General features: G+C 49.4%; 2 protein-coding genes across 2 annotated transcripts in view; one reads left to right on the plus strand and one right to left on the minus strand.

Moving 5' to 3' along the window:
* Positions 1-1,635, minus strand: part of ADAMTS10 (ADAM metallopeptidase with thrombospondin type 1 motif 10) — a 77,172-nt gene extending 75,537 nt beyond the window's left edge. The window contains exon 1 of the mRNA XM_075076700.1: positions 1,519-1,635. The gene's annotated coding sequence lies outside the window, so the exon portion shown is untranslated. The remainder of the gene's footprint in view (positions 1-1,518) is intronic.
* Positions 1-18,737, plus strand: part of ZAP70 (zeta chain of T cell receptor associated protein kinase 70) — a 30,013-nt gene extending 11,276 nt beyond the window's left edge. The window contains exons 2-13 of the mRNA XM_075076706.1: positions 6,756-7,212; positions 8,567-8,727; positions 9,379-9,517; positions 11,061-11,139; positions 11,842-11,882; positions 13,073-13,121; positions 13,681-13,861; positions 14,537-14,743; positions 15,008-15,200; positions 15,768-15,908; positions 16,439-16,551; positions 16,915-18,737. Coding sequence (XP_074932807.1) covers positions 6,811-7,212; positions 8,567-8,727; positions 9,379-9,517; positions 11,061-11,139; positions 11,842-11,882; positions 13,073-13,121; positions 13,681-13,861; positions 14,537-14,743; positions 15,008-15,200; positions 15,768-15,908; positions 16,439-16,551; positions 16,915-17,038 — 1,830 coding nt within the window. The 5' untranslated portion in view covers positions 6,756-6,810 and the 3' untranslated portion in view covers positions 17,039-18,737. The remainder of the gene's footprint in view (positions 1-6,755; positions 7,213-8,566; positions 8,728-9,378; positions 9,518-11,060; positions 11,140-11,841; positions 11,883-13,072; positions 13,122-13,680; positions 13,862-14,536; positions 14,744-15,007; positions 15,201-15,767; positions 15,909-16,438; positions 16,552-16,914) is intronic.
* The last annotated feature ends 2,617 nt before the right edge of the window (positions 18,738-21,354 follow it).

The following is a 21,354-nucleotide window of genomic DNA, read 5'->3' on the forward strand; positions in this document are numbered from 1 at the left end:
TCTGTGCTACACTCCTTGGGTGCCAAGGAGCAGAGATCCACACAGCTGGGTGTGTTTTTCCATCCACACTCCAAGCAGTGTACAACTAGACAACAAGGTTTTAGTAAGAGACAGGTATACTCTGGTAGAAAGAGCATGTGATGCACCACAGGCATGACCACATGTAAATAGGAGGCAAGTTCATGCATACAGCATTTTGCCTGTGTTAATCCAGAGGTAGTAACACACCATCTGCATGTTTCAGAGCTTCCTACTGCAGCATTCTCACTGTGCTTTGCCTCAGGGGACAGCACCCTGCCTGTTTGACTCCCCTGCTATGGCACTGCAGGAATATCTGCCTGGTCTCCTGCAGGGAGGCACTCACACTACCTGCAAGGCAGCTGCACTGCAGGCTCACAAGCATCGGTGAAAAGCTCAGAGGAAGCAGGGCAACACCAGAAAACTGCTTTCTGGGAACAAGGCAATCCCAGCCGTTAAAACACCAGCTTGAACAAAAGAGGCAGATAGTTATACCCACCAGGCCCCATGCAGGTGGCTTTCTCCCACCCCAGCCCCCTCCCTGTCTCCTGCTCTCAAAGCTAGAGGAGCAAATTGATTCCGCTCATTAGCATTTGACAAACAACCACAGAAGGAAAACAAGTCCCCAGCAGGATATGAATGAGCTCAGGCCTTTATTGCCATCTGACTGCACCAAACAAGCATGTCATCAATTTTCCATGCTCGATTGCACCATTTCTCCCTTTTGGAGAAGGATGAGCACCCTTGCCTACTCGGACAGGTTCAGAGTGGCCAAGTCAAAACAGAGCAGCAAGAGGGAACAATGTGAGAGCTACAAGATGGGAGCAGAGGTGACTCATGGCAGCTTCGGAGCCTCCAGGCACAGATACAAGCGTGAGGCTGGCTCTGCAGGAAGGGCTGTGAGCAGTGTGCTCATGCACTGGGGTCTCAAACACTAACTACAAGCAAGAGCACTGGTCATGGTAATAAATGTTTTAAAAGAGCTGAGGGGACCCAAGGCAGCCTGCCTAGCTCAGATACTGGGTGGAAAGAAGCACAGAAAACTAGTCACTCATTAGCCCTGCCACTGGGTCCGCACTGGCTGCTTCTAGCCTACATGTATCATAAGACCAAGGCTACAAGCATTTGAGCAGAACCATCCCTTATTTCTGATGTCCAGTAATACTGTGATGGGGTGGCACTAGGCCTCTAGGCAAGGATTTAGAAGTAGGAAGAGGGGTACTGATTTCACAGTACCAGCTTTTCTCAAAGCCTGTGTCCGGTACAGTCTCATCACTGTTACAAGCCTTCACACCAAGTACATCATAGGAGCACCAGCTCCTTCCTCAGGCCTTGCAAGTGCTGCTGTGGAATTTAACATTTTTCCTTCCAAGGAGGACTGTGGACTGTCCCTGGGGCCTAATGGCTCCCATGTTCCACTTCCAAGGGGAAGGAGGTATGTGAAGCACTTCTGCACCTGGCCTGGGATCCACGGGTAGTGGAGGGGCAGTTTGGACTTACCTGCTTGCTTCAAGGACAGCAAGAGCAGACAAGGTCCTTAGTAGAAGTCAGGCAGGTTTTTCTGTGGAGTTTCTGTAGACACAACCATTTCAGGCAGGACTGAGTCAGAAATATTCACTGAGAAGTAAAAAAGATTATTATCTTCACATGCAAGCAGAAGGCATGCTGTTTATAAGTACAAACATAAATGGACTCACACTTTCATAAACTCCCACTCACACATAATTCAAGTGTTAATAAATGGTTGGGTAGCTGAGGCTTTAATGAGTAGTCAGCAGGGAGGTTAGGAAAGCAGACATAGCCAGGAATGTAAGTGCTCATGAGGAAATCTTGGGAAGAGCTGCCATCGAGTGCATAAATAAGAATTAAACATTAATCAAGAATAATTAGAAGAGTGTAGTCTGGCCAATCTGAAGTTTTTCAGGTTTGTCTTTAAACTGAGAAGCATTTCAAGTTGAACCAAAGTAACTTCAAGTCTTTCGTTATTTAAGATTTAAAGAAAACTTGTGCATGAGCTCTAAGAATCAGCTCTTCGGTTCATCCTCTTGTACAGTGCCAGCTGCTCCTGGGAAGAATGACTTGGAAAAGGAAGTTGTATGCTGTAGACATTTTTCAGCCCTTCACATCTTCAACCAGGCTCTCCACTGTAAATCTGGTTTTTTAGATCAAATCAGGAACCACAGAAGGGAATCCAGGGGAAGGGACGGGGGATAGCTGCTCTGGGGAAGCGAGAAAGCCCCTATACATGCCCATTACCTCTGCAGGCACAGAGGGAAGCAGCTGCTGCTTGAGACTCACTTTTCTTTCTGCCATCCCTCTCTGCACATCTCCCACCTCTGAATCCTGCCTACACCTTTGCTCTGCCACAGTATCCTCTCATCAAGCTCAGCCCCACTCCTCCAGCCGGCTGCCCCTCGGTGGGGACCAGGCACAGCTCCTGCAGCCACTCCTGAGAGCTCAGTAAACAACAGGAGGGTTGAAATAATCCAGGGAACAAACCTTTACTTAGTGCTTTCCTAAAGCACTGAAACAAAGGGGCTATAAACAGCACCATTCATCAACTGCAGGTGGGTCTAGGCAAGGGACCACAAGAAATCTATTTCCTTCCCACGAGGTGGTCGGAGAGGCCGATTCGCATCAGGAGTGGACAAGAAGGCAGCACAGGCCAACTAGGAGCTCAGAACAGAGCCCACCCAGCTGCCTTTGCCCATGCAGTGCTCCTGCTGCAGCGCAGGCAAGCCCCTGCGGCTGGGCTGCTCCCCCTGCCCACCAGCACCCCACCTGTGGCACAGCTCAACCCCCTGCCTTCCCCCCAGCCCTGGGGGCAGCAGAAGTGACTCACAGAGAAGCTCAGCGACCCCAGCTCCCATCAGACAGCCTGTCCAGACCTTTCAGCAACACCACAGGCACATTTACCATAGAGGATCTTACTTTCAGTTACCTCTTTCCCCCACCCACAATTAAACACCTTTTAGAGAATTGTTAAACACACCCCTCCCCACATTGCCAACACAAACCTCAGCAGCAAGCTCCTACCACGACCTCCAAAACACAGAAATCCCCCTGATCTCCATTTATACCCCTCCAGGCTTGTTCCCCATCACATGGTTCCCACCCTCCAGCCCTCCCTGCTGGCTCCCCCGTGTCCCCTGGGCAGGTCCCTCCTCTCCCTCACGCTGACCCAGCCACCTTAAAGGGACAGCCCAGCCAGCCAGGGCTGTGTTGTAAGGGATTATTGCTGCCAGGACAATGATAGAGAAAATATGGCCCTAACAGGATGCTGAAGTTTGCCAGTGCCTCCTCTGGATTCATCAATGCACCCTGCTGCTCTCAGGGACTGGCTCCGGCTTCACACAAAGTGGTTCTGCTGCTCTAAGAAATTATAAAATCAAACCAGTTCCTGAGGTTCTTGTCTGATCTAAGTAAAAGCAAGTGGCCAGCTATATATAGATCTGATTGACTGACATCTCAATAGCTTCCTGCCTGGCTTTCCTGTGTGCCATGGTGCACAGTTCTGACTACTTTTTACGTGGGTGTTGTGTTTTTCAGTGCGTCTTCATGTCATAACACCAGCTTGCAAACATGGCCATTGCGTAGGAGCCCTGGTTTTACCGCCATTCGCCATGAGTGCTGTTTCTAACCTGGGGGGAGCACCAGAAACTGACAGGAACACCCGGCGTCCGGGTCGCTGCAGCCCAAGGGACAGGGATTAAAGCAGGTGCAGGAAAAATCAGGCCCTGTTACTTGAAATTAATAGTGGTGGAGGGTCCCTTGCACAACTTCTTCCGGGCACTAGTTTGTTATGTTCATGAAATCTGTTGTCATTTTTGTCTGCATTTTACAGCACAGGAAAACAACATTGTGTGTGGTTTGTGGAGGTCCGTTGAGGTTGTGTCAGGGTTGCTCAGGTCCACCCAGTGGTAGGGCTAAGGAACAGAGCTGTAGTTGGAAGAGGAGCTTGGCTATGCCCAGAAGACCCTAGGCTGGTGTTTGGGCAACAAAAAGAGCCAGGATGCTAGGACAAACTTTTTAAAAGCAAGAGCTTTAGAGGGACTATAAATCATCCTGTTCAAATCTGCTCTCAGACTTCAGGGGGTGACTTTCCTCATGCTGGGGACTCAGAAGTTGTTTTTTAATAAGGGTAATTTTCTAATAGGGTTCATTTGTGGCAGCAAGGCTTGTATGAAATGTGTGTCATAGACTCAGCCAATCTCTGATCCCTGGGCTCTCTCTCGTATTTCCATAAGACTTTCTTGACTCACCGCCCTGCGCTGGGTGAGGAAAAGCAATCTGTCGAGAACCACCTGTGTAGGCAGCTGGAAACTTTGTGGGAGCTCGGTGGTGATCAGTGGCTTCTGCCATCTCATTTTCACCTGTCTGAACAATTGTCAAACATGTTCCATTTGCTGTGATGTTTTGGTCCTGGACTTTCCAGAAAAGGGAATCAACATGTTTGGGTGCAGCGTCCGTGTACCTAATCACTGTTTATCCCAGGTAGCTAGTGGAAATTAGTAGCACATGAAGAAGGCCATCGACCTTCTACTGCCCACTCAGCACTTCCCCTTCCTTGGCTTGTGAACATGACTCATGAACCTGACTCCGCAGTTAAAACCAAGAGCTGCAATCCTCCCTCCTCACGTGCTTCAACCCGTCTTCCTGGAACCTGCCCTCCCTGGGACCAGGCTAAGGTCGGGAAGACCTGGCAGTCATCTCGTCTCAGGACCTGAACATGGGGGATATGCCTGTCCAGTGTCTGGGCTGCTTTGATGCCTGGAGGCATCAAGGGATTAGGACATTTTCTTTGGTTCCAAGCGCTGACTCTGGTTAGGGTTTGAGCTACAGGGTATTTTCACTTGCCTTCTGTGTCCCAGACTGGCAGGTCTGCCAAGACCCCACTTTGCTTCATTTGATGAATTTGATGAAAGGGGCTTCACAACTCAGGCTTATTTGTGCTGTGCCTGATACGGTTTACACTAGTCCCGCACCCAAGCTGCCAATGCCACTGACGGCTTCCTGTTGTGGTTTCCTGCCTCAGCTAAAACGCCTCCTCGGTGGAGCCTGCTCTCCCTTCCTGTTCTCATCAGGGCCATTTCTGGGCTGAATGAAGACAACAAACAAATTGGTAGAGAAGAGCCTGGTTACCATAAGTCCAGCTCCCCATGGGTCTTTGCTGTTGTAGGCTGAGCAGAGCAGGGTGCACACAGCAGAACGGTTTCTCCTGAGCAGTTTCCTCCTGACCCCTACCCCATTCCTGCCCATGCAAAGCACGTGTCCAGCCAACCCCTGCCCAGCTCCAGCAGTCCCAGCGTTTAGCAGGAGGCAGCCCTGTCGCTGTGCTGCTCAGCGGGGTGCAGCGGGTTGGGTGAGACGGAGCAGGGCTGACCACCAGCCCAGGCGCAGCTCCAGCCGCTGCCTGAAACCAGAGGCCACTTCTGGAATAGTGCAGCGGGCCCAACCCATCAGGCAGCAACTTCTCCCATTGTGTTCGGAAATGAAAGCTATGTTGGGAAGAATCAGGGCAAATACCCAATGCGCCGGCCAAAGAGCCAGTGTTTTCTTTGCTTTGAATGCGAGTGACGCGTTTGCAAGAAAGGGAGATGGAGACAAACACTCTGATCTTTTTGGGGTCAACATCTGCGCAATGAGAAAACCAAAGATCAGGCCCCAGGGAACAAATGAGACCCTTCGAATATGATAATGTTTCCATTAATCACCGGAAATTGGCTTCTCTTTGTGGGTGGGATTTTAGATGATTCGACACAAGACCTATAGCTCTGGCAGGAGGGGCTCTGCAGTGACTCAGTCAACAAAGTGCCATTTCTCGCTGGATTCCCACCGTGAGCTGGTGCTGCAGCAGCACAGCGGTAGGTTAATTTCTGGTTTTAAGCTATTCTGAACAGGGGGCTCCGGTAGAGTTTGCACATGGCAGCTTGACAGAGACAGTGGGATTAAACTCACCGTGCGGTGATGGCTGGCCACGTCTGAGCTCCGGCCTTCTCTGGAGCATGTGCACGATGTCGAAATGGGAACTGCCAAATGGGATAAGAGTATTGGCCAAATTCAGAAACCAGCCAGGCTCAGGTATTGCGGGGAAAAGTCCATAAATTTTTGAAGAGACAATTAGAGGAAGGTTCATTCTCGTTCTGTCAACTGGTGGTTAATGTCTGCCCAGAAGCACATGGGTTTATCTTTATTTCAGTTTGCTGTGTTTGGTGCAATTGTGTATCTAAAAGTTTTTCAGACATTTAACATTCATTTCATGTTTTAATCTTATTCCATTTAAGATTATAGACCCTCATGGCAAAACGAATTTATTCAGAGAGGCAAAAGAATTTTCTTTTACTGTGAAGAGGGCTGGAGAGAAAATGGTAGGAAGTTAAAGCTAAAAACTTCGGAATGGATGTAAGAAACGAGTTTCTAATAGCGAAGGTATTTAACCATTGCAACAATTCACTGGAGGATTCAGTACATTCTCTATTGCCTGAAATCTTTAAATCAAGATCAGATGGATTTCTACTTACACTTTCTGGCTGCATTCAGGGCAGGACAGAGGAATCACCGTGGGATTCTCTGGCTGGGGATATGAATGCACCCGCCGCTAGTCTCCATGCAATGTTCAAAATGATGCTGCAGAGAGTCAGCTGAGGGCTGAAGAATCTCCAGGCAGCCAGGTCTGAATTCCAATAAAACCTGTTTACAGAATTGTGTCAGTGAAGAACTTTGCTTCTTTCTTCCAGATCAAGCACCAGCAGCACTTGAGCCGACCCAAGCAGTCCCAGTAAGCGCACAGAGATGCCAGATGCTGCTGCTCACCTGCCCTTTTACTATGGCAGTATTGCCAGGTCAGAAGCGGAGGAATACCTCAAGCTGGCAGGGATGTCGGATGGCCTGTTCCTGCTGCGGCAATGCCTGCGCAGTCTGGGGGGTTATGTCCTCTCCATGGTCTGCAACCTGCAGTTTTACCATTACGCCATCGAGCGCCAGATGAATGGTACCTACGCAATTGCGGGGGGCAAAGCGCACTGTGGGCCAGAGGAGCTCTGTGAGTTTTACTCCAAGGATGCTGATGGGCTCTGCTGCACCCTCCGCAAGCCCTGCAACCGCCCCAGTGGTGTGGAGCCCCAGCCCGGTGTCTTCGACAGCATGAGGGACAATATGGTCCGTGAATATGTCCGGCAGACGTGGCAACTAGAGGTACTGGCCATTGCCAAAGGTGGTGTGGGACTATGCAAGGAGTGCTTCCCGGGGGCTCACTGCCGCTTGCCGCCCTGACCTCCTCTGTCTCTGTCATCTCCCTCTTACAGCATGGTAAAGCAAGGTCCTTCTCCTCAGAGGCTGCTGGCATTCAGAACAGTCTTAAATCACTCTCTTTTGCTGTTTCTTCTTCAGAAACACGTCTAAACATCTTCCCAAGCCTTCAGACTCTTCCTCTGAACAGCTCATGTTGTGTCTGCTTTGCAGGGCATTGGAGCTTTTGCATACTTTGCAAAGTTGCCCACTTTGCAAGCATTTCCCCGTGTGCCATTTGTTCCTCTGCAACACATGGGACGCTCGCTGCAGTTAGACCATCGCTCTCCGTGTGAGGTGCCTGTGCCTCCGTAACATTGTGCTGAAAATGTAATTAAATCAGACTTAAATTCCTGTTCAGGTTTTCCTCGCTTTTGAGGTCAGCAGAGGTTTTGACTATGAGACTGAGGTACTGGGTACTGGATCAGGTCTGTCTGTTATTTAAATTTACAAATAGCTACAGACAGGTTCCTGCATTTCACTGCAGGCTGGAACATATATAATATATATATAAGGCAAAACTCTGTAAATGGTCACACTGGCAGCCATTTCCTTCTACCTGCTGTCAGCTTGAGAGTCGCTACTCAGCCACTTCCAAGTCCTCGCAGAAAGACGGCTCAGGCACTCTCTTTATGGAGACTTTCTATGAAAGATCTCTAAATTTTGCCTATTTTAGACCAAAGGTGCTTGACAGAATCAGGTACCTTATAGGGTTTCTCCCTGAAGCTGATCTGTGGACTCTGGCAGATAACACAAAAGACATTGCCACCTACTGGCAAACGAAAAACTACAGCTGTTCATAAAGTGCGTGGGACCAGCAAAATGAATTTAGGGTCTCTGATATGATTTCCAGACTGCAGGGCTCTTGGCAAGTTCTACTGTCTGGGGACAGTGAGCAGCCAGGAAGGCAGAGGCACCAGAAAGAGGTCCTGCTCTCCCACGAAGGCAAGGCTGAAAGACACCCTGCAAGCCTGATGTCAAGGTCCCCCATACGAATGTGATGACTTCTCCTTCACCAGCAAGTCAATGGACTTCAGCTGGATTCAAGGGGTGGGGCCAGTTTAGATAAGGAAGGAATTCTGCTCTGCAGCAGAACAGAATTCAACCCACTGTTGCTGTAAGCATGATTAAGGCCACAGGCCTTCCAAGACCTTCCAAGTTTCCTGTGTCATCTGCCCCAAAGGGTACAAAATACACTGTGCTGAAGCCATGCAACAATGCAGCAGAGTGGCAAGAGGGCTCACTTCTCACTCTCTTCCAGGGTGATGCACTCGAACAGGCCATCTTAAGCCAAGCCCCACAGGTGGAGAAGCTCATCGCCACCACAGCCCATGAGAGGATGCCCTGGTACCATGGCAGCATCGCCCGGGATGAAGCTGAACGGAGGCTCTACTCTGGGGCACAGCCTGATGGGAAATTCTTGTGAGTATGCAAAACCCTGGCAGATGCTGTGATCCCTGTACTTTTTACCATATCCCTACCTCCACTATCCCATAGTTATCTGTTTCATGTGGGAGTTCCTGAGAGGTTTAGCTGAATGTGATCAGACTGTAGTTACAGATCTTCCAAAGACAAGGTCTGACACCCCAAGCCTATCATTATCCAGACAGTGTCTGCCATCCATGAAGAGCCAATCCTGAGTTTTATTTGTTTCTCATGTTTAGATACCTCTATGAAGTATCCTGGTTAATGCACCAGATGATATGAGATATTGGGTTCAGTGGGTGAAGACATTTAACACTGACATGTAGGCAATGGATCGCCAATAAAATACAGGAGAAAGCATTTGCTCTGCATCTCTGCTGAGGTGAAAGAGTCCGCCATTTAATTATCTCCTGAATGAGTCAGGGAAAGAAATAATTAGCTGGAGAGCATGGAGGAGAGGGGCAAGAGACTGAAGGTGAAGGGTCCCTCCTCAGCCTCTGCAGAGGGGTGTCAGGAAGGTGACAATTCCAACAGTGGGATGCAGGGACACCTTACCAAGTGCCTACCCAGGGACCCACCACTGCTGCAGCCATGATAATTTGAAGGGCAAAACCTAGAGTTGCTTTTAATATTTCTCCTTCCTACCAGGCTGAGAGAAAGGAAGGAGAATGGTGCCTATGCCCTCTCCCTCATCTATGGCAAAACAGTATATCACTATCGGATAGACCAGGACAAGTCTGGCAAGTACTCCATCCCTGAGGGGACCAAGTTCGACACGCTCTGGCAGGTACTGTACTGTGGGATGCTGACCACTCATGTCCTAATAAAGCAAAGGTCATTTTCCCTTGTTATAGCTGCCCATGCCTTGAGGAAAGGCCATGTGGCGCTTTAAAGGCTTTCATGCACATAGATGGATGTAGTCACTTCCAGAAAACTCTTACATTCCCTGGGTCTGGCTATCAGCTCACCCCATTGCATTCATTCCTGTGCGCTCCTAGCCAAGTAGATCTAAGTCTGGGATACCATAGCAGCTCTGAAATAGTGCTGGCTTTACTATGGCCTTCGTGCCTTACACCAGTGTGGTGCCTGTCCAAGGAAACCAAAGGGTTAGTGCTTTTTATTTCTAGCTTTAAGCCAGGATACTTGAGATGGTTATATTAATGATGCTTGCACCTTATCAGCCGACATCACACGTTCAGCCACAGCGTGCACCTCGGACCTCTCCCTGCAGCATGCCCCGATGAGATTGCTCAACCCAAGCTGTCCCTCCCGCGCCTCCCCCATGCTGCTCCTGGATGGGCAAAACTGTTATGTGCAGATTGCCACTTTAATTTCCAAGTGACTGACTTGTGTGTGAAGAGTAGGGTAGGCCAGAAGTCTTAAGCCAGCTGCCAAAATCTGTACATGACAGAAGATCCGAGTGCCAGGAAACACATCCTATCACCCCTGAGAGTCAGGGGCTTTGGGAAGTGGAGGTGGCTGTAATGCCCTAACAGTCCTCATGAGGGTGGAGCAGGGTTTTTATGTGGGGAATGTGACACATGGCCCAGCAGCTCTTGGCATTGCTGGGGAGGCGCATGCCCCTCCACAGCCTGGCTCTGCCCCGTGGCACACAGCTCGGACCTGCTCGAGGGGACGGATACCAGCACTTCCTCCTGGGCAGGGCTGTCTGGGGGACAGCAACTCCATTTTGCTGATTTTTTTAAATTCCCTGGACTGTTTTCACTCTGAATTTGATTGAAAACAAAGACTTTGGGGCATTTTTATGGAAACAGAACCATGCCAGGCTCCCAATTGCAGATGAAATCTCAGCCAGACAGGAGGGGAAGAGAAAGCCTTGTCTCCCCTGCAGTCTGGTGGCCAGGGTCTGGTCTGATTGTCTCCAGCGACAGCCAAGTCCCCACTGTGCTTGAACCAGCAGTTCCTGCAGTGAAAAACTGCCCAGGATCCACAGAGCTAACCCCGGCGTTCCTCTGGGAAAGCAAAAGGTTTTTCTCAGGCTTTATCGAACACAACATGATTCAAAAACCTTTCTGGTTGGGACAACAATAACATTACACTGAAAATGCCCTACACAGCTCTCCTACTGGAGATTTTCCTTTTGTCTTTCTGTGGTCCTTATCTAACTTCCCAAATTCTTCCCAGCTCTGGCAGATATCCAGCCATGCAAGTGCTTGCCCTAGGAGATCCCTGAGTGCACGGAGAGGAGAAAAAGAAATAGTCGAGCCCCTGTCTGTCATAAATCTAAGAGAAATCATTACCATAAGCCACACAAGTTGCCTGCAAAACCTCCTTGCAATAATCTCTTTTTCCTCTGATTCCTTTCCCAGTTGGTGGAGTACCTAAAACTCAAACCGGACGGGCTGATTTTCTACCTGAGGGAAACCTGCCCCAACCCCAACATGCCAGGTGAGCCGATGTCTCTCAGTGCTATCCCTGGCCTTGGTTTACCACCGAGTGGGGCCAGTTTGAGCCGCACCAACCTGTTTCCTTTACCATGTCCAACCTTGCTCAGACTCTGGCAGCAACGGAACGGTGAGGTCTCTGCTCCTCTGGCAAACCGGGCAAGTCTCACATTATGTTGTCTGCTGAAAGTGGCCACTCTCTAGGCCTGGCCTAGGGTCACCCAAAGACAGGAGCAGATAGGGGAATCAGTGCTTCAAATGGATTAGGGACTTCTGGTGCCAAACAGACAACTTCTGAAAAATGACTTGCTTTTTCAGCAGCAGGAAACAACATGTCCTGCAAGTCCGGCTCCTGGTGGGTGTCTTGAGTTGAACACTCAAACCACGGGCCACTTTGTCCTGGCCCAAGTATCACAAATGTCACTTCAGAGCCTGCCCGTAGGACCCCCACTCGCCTGGGTGGGGGGCTCTGGGGTACAGCTCAGGCAGTCCCTAGGTCTGATGGAGACTGTAGGGCCCTCCAGTGGGACTGCACCTCCCCTGAGGGCTGCTCTGGGAATAATGCCCACATCCAGCTGTGGAAACTGGCCTTTGCAGGGGAGGGGATCAGACCCAGGCATCCACACAGTCCTTCAAGGACTGATGCTCTGGTCCTGCTTGGGCATAGGCAGACTCTTAATAATAACTTCTCTCTCCTGATTCACAGCATCTGCAGCACCGGCTCCACCAACCCACCCCTCCGTGAGCGTAAGTTTTGGGAAGGTTCTGTTTATTGGTACCTCAGTAGTTTAATGTTATAGCATTTCAAGCTTGCTGATCAAACTCTGCTCTTCTCTAAAAGGCTGTAACTCAAACTGAATATATTAAGCCCAGCTGCAATGTTGTCCCCTTTCCAGCTTGGATGGGGAAGAGGAATAGCTGAGCACAGCTACCATTAATGCTGAAAATGGTTTCCATTCATATTGTGCTCCTTGCAACATGCGGGCCTGTCCTCGGGGATCCCTCTCCCCCCTGCCCTCTTTGCCAGGCAGGAGCAAGGAAGACGTGGTCGGATTCTGGGAACACAGCCTTGCTGCTGGCCGCTGGCCGCTGGCCAGGTCTTTGTGTTTGCTCTGCGTCCCTGGCCTCGGGGTACGTCTGGGCTCAGCAACCACTTCGAGTGCCAAGCAGTGTTGAAACCAGCGAGTTTGGGCTCTAGGAGCATCCCATGCCAGAGCCCAGCGGAGGCTAAATAAGGGACTGAGCATTCACCTATCTTCTCAGAGAGCTTTCACAATCTGTGGTGGGCTCTTATGCCACAGCAACTCTGCTGCAAACAGCACTAGTGTTCAAAGCTGTGATGGACAAATGTGTGCTATACTGCTCTGTTGCTGTCTGCTTTTTGGACAGTGGCTGTTTACAGTGTCTGTTGCACTCATGGGTGCCACTTTTTGGGCAGGCAGGTGTGCTGGCTGCAAGCTGAGCTGCCTCTGGGCTTCCCATTGCTCCCTGTCTCAAAACAAGCTGCAGAAATTCGGCTAGGATGACCCCTGCTGCTGCAGGATGGGGATGGGCAAAGCAGAGGGGGCAGAGAGCAAAATGCAGCCCTGTGTGCATGCCCCTCACTGCTTGGGTAAACACAGAGCCCTCAGCACCTCAGCCTGCACAGCCCACAGGCTGGGTTACTGAAGGGCGATGCTGCATTCAGCCTCCATGGTAGTGAATCCCCCCAGGGTCTGATCCCTGCTGTGCAGCTGCAAAGGGGTACCTGCCAGCCGGGACTGGAAGGGAAAAGTCAGCTTGACACCACTCCAATCTCTTGTGCCCACCTTTTAGAGGAAGTCACCAGCTGGGGCTCTGTGGGCTGCAGAGGCTCCCCCTCCCTCTCCTCTGCCATTTCAGACTGAAGAACTTCCCCCTGACTGCATTACCCACTTTATTCCCATTTACTTTTCCAGAGAAATCTCGGGCCTCTCAATGCAGACGGATACACGCCAGAGCCTGTAGGTGAGCATATTTGAAAGCCCTCTCCTCCTAATAGGAGAGAGGAGCTGGGGATGCCACGGGAACCATGGGGGTTACCTGACACATCTGTATCACCTTCTGATCAAATTGCTGTGCTACAAAGCCCCTTTCTTACAAAGGCGCCCAGGAGCTTCCCACCCATTTCAGGGCAAAACTGTTTGCCCACACCCAGCACATGGTAAATTAAGCCCCAGCCCATTCCCCATCACACCCAGTAAATCAAGCCCTGGCCCATTGCCTTCCATCCTGCCTACTAAATACTCAGTGTGTTCAGTTACATTTCAGTGCCCAGGTCCTGCGGAGCCGATGTGTGAAGTGGGAACACTCAAACACCTCTCCCCATCCTGGCTCCTTCAGCAGCTGTAACTAGGAGAAGCCATGGGTTGTGAAAGGAAGGGAGATGCCCAGGAGGGAGACTTGAATGCTGGGGCTTGAAGGAGAATTGTCCAAGACTAGGGAAATCCTGCCCAACCAGTGAGGGAGAGAGGGATGGGGAAGGTTACATTGTTCACAGCTGTAAAGACCTGTATCTCTTGGGAAGGTGCAGGAAAGTCACGCGTGCTACCCATGGACACCAGTGTCTACGAGAGCCCATACAGTGACCCTGAAGAACTGAAGGATAAGAAGCTTTTCCTGAAGAGGGACCACCTGATGATCGATGAAGTGGAGCTGGGGGCAGGAAACTTTGGCTGTGTCAAGAAAGGAGTCTACAAAATGAGGAAGTGAGTGCTGCCCTGAAGGATGCCGAGGAAGCAGGAGGAGGGTGCTCTGGGCTGAGCTCACACGTGTCCCCAGCTATCCTCTTTCTAGCTAGATGGATCCTAAAGTGATAATGTGGTGGACATATAATAGATACTCTGGAAGGTCAGTGATGACTTTCCACAGACTTTCAGTGACAGCCTCATCCTGAGAGTGTAATTGGCACTGCATGCTCCCGGGCATAAGACTGCCACTTCTGAAGGCATTTGCTGGGCTCAGAGGAGCAAGTCCATGCTTCTGAGGTCATCTTGGTGCACATCAGGGCAAAGGAGTGAGACTGAGGTGATGTGCAATCCTCGGCTCTGTCACTGATTGTCTGTGAGTCCACAAAGATGGATTTTGCCCGCTTTGCGCCTGAGTTTCCCCCTTGAAAAACAGCAATGATGATGCAGATCTCATTGTGTGAGGTGATGCGTCTTCAGATCTACAGATGGCAAATACTGGCCTACATCTACATGGCTGAGGTGATCCTTTTCTCTTTGGCCTTCTAGCAGGCCTGGGATACCAGTACTTGTTTGAGTACTTGTTGAGAGATCAAACATTATCACGTGAGAAGTGGTTTGCATTCCTGGCTGTGATACAGGAGTCCAGCTGCTATTTAATTCATTCCATGTGTGTTCCTTTTGCGCCCTGCACAGGAAGCAGATTGATGTAGCCATAAAGGTGCTCAAGAGCAACAACGAGAAAACAGTGAAGGATGAAATGATGAAAGAAGCCCAGATCATGCATCAGCTGGACAACCCCTACATTGTCCGCATGATTGGGGTCTGCGAAGCAGAGTCCTTGATGCTTGTGATGGAGATGGCTTCTGGAGGGCCACTCAACAAGTTCTTGGCTTCCAAGAAGTGAGTACTGAATAAAATGTGGCTGGCTGATTTTATGCAATTCTCATTAAATTCTTCTGCCACGGGAGCCTGGCTTTGTAGGGGGAGGGGAGTTGATAACAGCAGAAAGAGATGTCTTTTCATGTAAGGGAATAGGGACTGATGCTTCTGGAGCAGACTTGTCCACATTCATTCTCCCTTGCAGCTAGAAATGTTGGAGGGGACTGTGGTGTACAGAGTAATGGCAGATCCTTTATTACTGCATTGTCCTTTCATCTTCCCCAGAGACGAGATTACAGTCAGCAATATTGTGGAGCTAATGCACCAAGTATCCATGGGAATGAAGTACCTGGAGGATAAAAACTTTGTCCACAGGGACCTGGCAGCCAGAAATGTCCTGCTAGTCAACCAGCATTATGCCAAGATCAGTGACTTTGGACTCTCCAAGGCTCTTGGCGCTGATGACAGCTACTACAAGGTAAGTGTCAGCATAGTGAAGGATCTAGATGGCTAGCGGGAGTCCTCCTAACTGGGGGCTGAGGCCTCAGGAGCCTTGCTGCACAACCACATCACACTCTGGCTGGCCTCACTGCTGTGACATTAAAAGGGACTTTGCAAAGATCCACGTGGCAAGGAGGAAATTCAGACGGATGCAGAGGCAGCGAGTGGGATGCAGTGCAGTGGGATGACGAGAGAGAGGACCCAGGAGATGAGCCAGAGTAGAGAGCAGGGAAGAGAAGGTGATGAAGAGTGAGCCAGGGCTGATCTTCCCAGCAGTGTGCACCAATGCACAACTGCACTGGGCCCCGGGGCTGGGGTGCAGGCGGAGGGTGGCACCGCAGGACAGCATCGTGAACCCAGAGATGCCGGGGCCGGGGTTTGGTACTCAGGGCTTGGGGCCTTGAGCTCCCAGCCCAGGGCAAGGGGATTTTTTCAGCAGTGTGGGATTTCATTTAACACAAACTAAATAGCAAAGCAGAATTCTAGTTCAGCTCAGAGTGGTCTGTGTCTCACGGTGGAAAGGTTCCTCTTTGCTTCGCTACAGGCCAGAACAGCAGGGAAGTGGCCCTTGAAATGGTATGCCCCAGAGTGCATCCTCTATCACAAGTTCTCCAGCAAGAGTGACGTATGGAGCTACGGCGTGACCATGTGGGAGGCCTTCAGCTACGGGCAGAAACCATACAAGGTGAGGCAGGGCTGGGTCCATCATGGATGGATACCACAGTCTAGTCTCCGACTCTATAACAGGCTGAACACACACTGAAACTACAATTTCTATTACCTTGACTGGTGCTCTTCCCACTGTTGAACAGAGTGGAAAGGAGACGGGCTCACTTCTACTTTACAAAAGGCACAAATAAGATTGTTTGGATCCTGCAGCTTTGTGTTAATTTAAGGGGGGAGAAACAGAAAAAACAAATTAATTTGGGTTTGAATCAAGGCAGATCTTCTCTTTGATCCTTCTGCTCACTTGCAGGGCTGAAAAACCAGTTGCTCGGCCACTGCTTTGCCCAGGCTTGGGATGGGGTCTGCAGGCTGGGCTGGCCACAATGCGAGACACGGCTGCTGGGTGCTGGGGTTGAAAACAGTGACTGTACAGAGTGTGTGGTGAATGGATCCAAAACATTGACCCAGGCCAAGCTCTAATCTGTCTTTTCTAATCCTGTTGCCAGCTCCAAAAACATTAAAGCATTTTCCCACTTGATCTTATCCTAGAAAATGAAAGGACCAGAGGTCATCAGCTTCATAGAGCAAGGGAAGCGCATGGACTGCCCCACAGACTGCCCGGCAGAGATGTACGCCCTCATGCAGCAATGCTGGACCTACAGGTGAGGCTTTCACTAGCTCAACTCTTTGCTGGGTGGCAGGTCCATCAGAACAGCACACACTGGATGGCGGCAGCACAAAGCAAACGGTGTCTCCTGCCTTGGTCTCATTCTCCAGTCTATGATGAATGATGCACCTATTTCTTTATTATCATAGCCCTCCGTTTGCCTGTACCAACCCCGGAAGATATCAGAGTCTCTGTGCCTTTGTCCCTCCATCCCAGAAAAGCCTCAGCTGTGCTTCTAAGCCCTGGTACAACGGGCTGCTGTTCTTCCCCAGGTTCTTCTGTGCTTGGTATCATCTCATTGCATCAGTCCACTTTTGTCCTTTCTGTTGACTCAATTTGTTCCTTTCTGCCCTTGCAGATGGGAAGAGCGTCCAGGATTTATTTCTGTGGAAAATATAATCCGCTCCTACTACTACAGTATTGCTACCAAGACAGAAAATGGGCCAGAGACAGACAACAATTCAAAAGCAACTCTTCCTTGAGTTTCCCTCTCTGCTCCTTAACACACACCCTTCCTGCATGGGACCTGGAAAGGCTCTTTGTGAATTTTTGCTTTAATCTCTCAAATGCCGGTTTTGTTTCTCAAGTAGTTCCACAACTAAGAACATGGGAGACGATGCTGTCACAGCAGACAAGGTCACTCAGCTGTGCCTCGTGTGTCCAAACAGCCGGCCATGATTTACATCTCCAGTGTGACTGCATACAGGACAGTACAGACAGTATTATAGTTCCTTCTTACCCACTCCCAAAACCATCCCAGAATCTCAGAGCTTAATGCTTGCCAGGCTCACTAAGGATGAACTGTGTTGGCTCCAGCAGACACGGATTTTTCCAGATCCCTTAAAAACCAATTCTTTCAAAGGAAATCACCAAGTACACATTTCTGGTGAGGTTTGTGTGGGGTGGGGCACAGGACAGGGAACCATCAAGTCTCCTTCCCCTTGGCTTGGGGCAAGAAGCAGCTGGTGTGGTGATTGCTCCCAGCAGAGACAGGGAGGAGCGGTGGGGCAGATGTACAGGGTGCCACTGCTTTGTCCTCCTCGCACCCTGCCAGCCATAGCTCTTACACCTCAGGGCACTGCCATGTGCCTGTTAAGCACAGAGCACGGTGTACATGACCCCTGCACTGCTACAGCCCTCCAAGCTGATTATGGCTCCTGAAACAACTAAACTCCCAGGACACATTGCTCACCTCCTGGATCCCGTCTGGCCCCTCTGTGCTACTGAAATCATCATCTTGCTTTTCAAGCCTGGAAATCGGTCACCCTGTAAATAAACTATTCTATATTTTTTAACATACCCATTACTCAGAGCATTGAACTATCATAAATGTTTGCAACTGCTTCAAGCTGACAAGAAAATAATTGTAATTACCCTCCACTAGGTCAGGGTTTCCCTCCTTGATGCTCTCCATAACCCTGCAAGAGTCACCAACCCAGTCACCCTTGGGCTAGCTTCACTGCAGAGCTGGAGCTTTCTTGCAGCTTTCTTGCAGCTAATGGCACATACAGCTGCTCAGCTGAGTCCACTGTGGAAACCCACCTATTGAGACTTGTACTGGTCTACGCCCACCCCCGGATGCAGTAGATTACCCAAGCTGGGGGGACTGTGGTCTGCACTGTTGCAGAGAGCAGAGTAGTTGTGAAGGCTGGGCAAGCGGGGGAAGAAGATCAGAGCCCTGAGATACAGTGAATAGAAAAGCTTATCTCTCACCACCTTCTGGTATCCAAAAGCCACAGTAGCTCACACAGGGTACCTTGTCCAGAGGTAAAATAAACAGCTACCACCCAGGCCAGGACACAGGCCTTAACTAAAACCTTAATGGGAGGTGAATTTGAGCTGAAGGCAACGGTTCCTGGGGAGAATTCAGGTACAAGGCCTAAATCACCCTCTCTCAGTACAGCCTGTTTAAGCACTCAGAGAACCCAGGTCTGATGAAAAACAAGTGTTCCGCTCCCCTTACTTAGATTACAGGCTCGGGTGATGCCAATTATTTACACACCAAAGCATTTTCTCAATCCCATTAGCTTGTCCTATATACTTGAGAACTATGGATGCATTATCCCTACAAGTAGAGGGGAAAACAGAGGTGCCAGAGGAGTAAGTGGCTTGTTCCTGTTTGTTCAGGAAGTTAGTGGCAGAGACAGAAAAAAATGATCTATCTCCTGTATCATGTTTTCCTCCCAGAGAAAGCAGATATTTTGCTGGAAAGAGAAGGTTTGATGTGCTTTCTTCTTGAAAACCACTGTCAAACCATTTTGTTTAGACTTTTCTTTCAAAATAAATCTGTTTTCCAATTTGAAATTATTTCTTATATTAAATTTTCAGCTAACCGGTTGCTCCTTTTTTTAACAAATGGGGAAAGAAAGTACCAGAAGAGTCATATCCCCAGAGGAGCTTCTGGGGAGACAATTTAATTGGAGACAATTTCAAGTGAGTGCATGCACACACCCTGACGGACAGAATGTGAATCCCTCGAGATGATGCCACAAGAGTAAGGGGCAGGGACTTCTCCTCTGGAAAGCCATGATGTGGCATCCAAGCTGTGGATCTTGTTCTGGCTGTTCAAGACCATCACAAAATGTCAGGAGTTGCTGTGGGGGAAAAAGGGAGTGAGACAGTCAGGACTCCGTGCCTCATGACTCTTTGTGACTCCTGCTTTTGGCAAGTGCAAGGTCTGACAGTCACCCCCGAGTGGAATCTCCTTTGTCTTCGGGCAATCACAGAAGGGGCTCAGCACTCTCAGTAAGACACATCTCTGGGTCCCACAGTGCAGTGGCCCTGCAGACCAGAACAGCCCCTCTTCTTCCCATTCCACAGCATGGATGTTTTCAGCTCTGGCCTCTCTCCTTGCCCACTGCTGGCAGGTCCAAATATTGAAACATTTTGCTGGACCTTTCAGTCCTTTCGCTGACTGATCCCAGAGGCACTGGCTGTTCAAGCAAGAGCTGTGTCACTGGTAAGATAGTTTGTAAGATGGCTGTAGTTTGCACAGACTCAGAGCTCGGTGCTCTATGGCTGCTTCTGCTCTCCCATAAACCTCCTTAAGTCCTCTCAAAAGAGAGAAAACTTGCTGACCTCTCCTTACATCCTTCTTCCCACTTGTCCCATTTCCCTCTGTTTTACCTGGCTCTTTAAAGGTCTTCTGATTCTTGCACTCTCCGTCTTGCAAGTGAAAAGATGAACCTCATCTAACTAAACACCCGCAGTGATAACATAAGACATGATAAAGTATAGGTAATCATGTCTGATCAACACTATGTAACACTCCACCATATCGCCAATGCAGATCTATCTCATTCCAACCTATCTTATCACCAGTACATGCCTATTTATCAATTGCACAACGATATCACAAGCGCATACTGACCTTTCTATCTCTTTCAGCTATCTAGGCACTTTAATTTTGTTCAGCAGCACACCAACTACGTGACTAACACAGCTCTGTGCTCACTGACCTTTGTAACATACCCCTAAGTAATTTACTGAACCGATGCAAAAGTATATTTTCAAAGCTAACATTGGCTATTTTCCCCTGTCTCCCCAAGAAGTGCTGTCCATGAGGTTCCTCAGGGCACAGCTCAGTGCTGCCGGGGGGGGTTCCTGCTTTGTTGCTGGGCTGTCCTCTCTCCCATGAGCCTGCTAAGCAGTGAAGCTGGTCGGTTTTGGCTGCTTTCTGGGCCTTTGGTATCTCTGTATAACAAAGAAGGCAGAACTAGAAGACCTAGGCAGAGAGGGGGGACCAGCCCAATGGAAGAGCACTGGCAGGCTCCACAGCAGCTGTCTCCATGCAGCCCTTGCTGAGATGAGCTACTGCAGTACTCAGACCCGCTCTGGGTTTGGGGAAGGTGCAGGTTTACATTTTCAAGATCTCTGTCCTACCGGATGGCTCCAGCTGCTGGCAACTTGGAGACCTTGCAAGGGCAGGGTGCAGACCTGCTCACTGTTGTCACCCTTCTAGTCATGAAATGATTGGCAACTGGGATGTCAGACGATGCTTTGATTCTACCCTGATAAAATACACCTAAAAATCATAGATTTCTTCATAAAAGTCAGGTGAATCACTGATCCTACATTGTCTACTTCTCTCCCTCCATGATAGGAGATCACCTTGTTTTTAAGTACAGCAGAGGAAAGTGAGACAAGGGAAGGATATGACTTTTCTGTGGTTGCACAGGGGCCTGGAGGAAAAGGTCCTGTTCACCTTTGTCTGTTTTCATACTTCCATCTCCAGGTGATGTCTTCTTTCTATGTTCAAAGGCCTTCATAGGTCAGAGGAGCTGAACAAGCCAAATGATGCCCTCGCACAAAGAACACCATCACATGCATCAAAATACTCACTCAAGCAACAGCCCAGAATTAGTAAAGTCTTATTTTAGAGACTTTTACCATCAACTCATTGCACATGAAGAAAAAAAAGATGTGCAAGGCACTGCAAGATGCAAACCTAAGTGCAAAATTAGATGCTCTTCACTGATAGAAGAAGTGCAAGTGATGAGGCTGATTTAGGTATTAGTAAGTATCCAAGTCCTGAGGAAAAGAAATTCTCTTTCCACAGCAGGAGGAAATTACTTATTTTGCCACCAAGAAATCTGGTAAAGCAGGTGAGACTCTGAGCAAGCCGAAAGGCCTTTTCTTCTTTTGTTTCTAGTTTTTTTAATGTCACCTTGTTTTGCCTGTCAGATAGAAATCTGTGTGCTGGCAGAGGAAGCTGTAAACATGTCTTCACAAGTGGTTTTTTTGATCAGCAACAGAAATCTTGGAAAACAAGAGAGACGCTGGTACTGGCTGAGAGGCT

This window comes from Phalacrocorax aristotelis, chromosome W (assembly GCF_949628215.1).
Source record: "Phalacrocorax aristotelis chromosome W, bGulAri2.1, whole genome shotgun sequence".
Classification (NCBI taxonomy): Eukaryota; Metazoa; Chordata; class Aves; order Suliformes; family Phalacrocoracidae; genus Phalacrocorax; species Phalacrocorax aristotelis.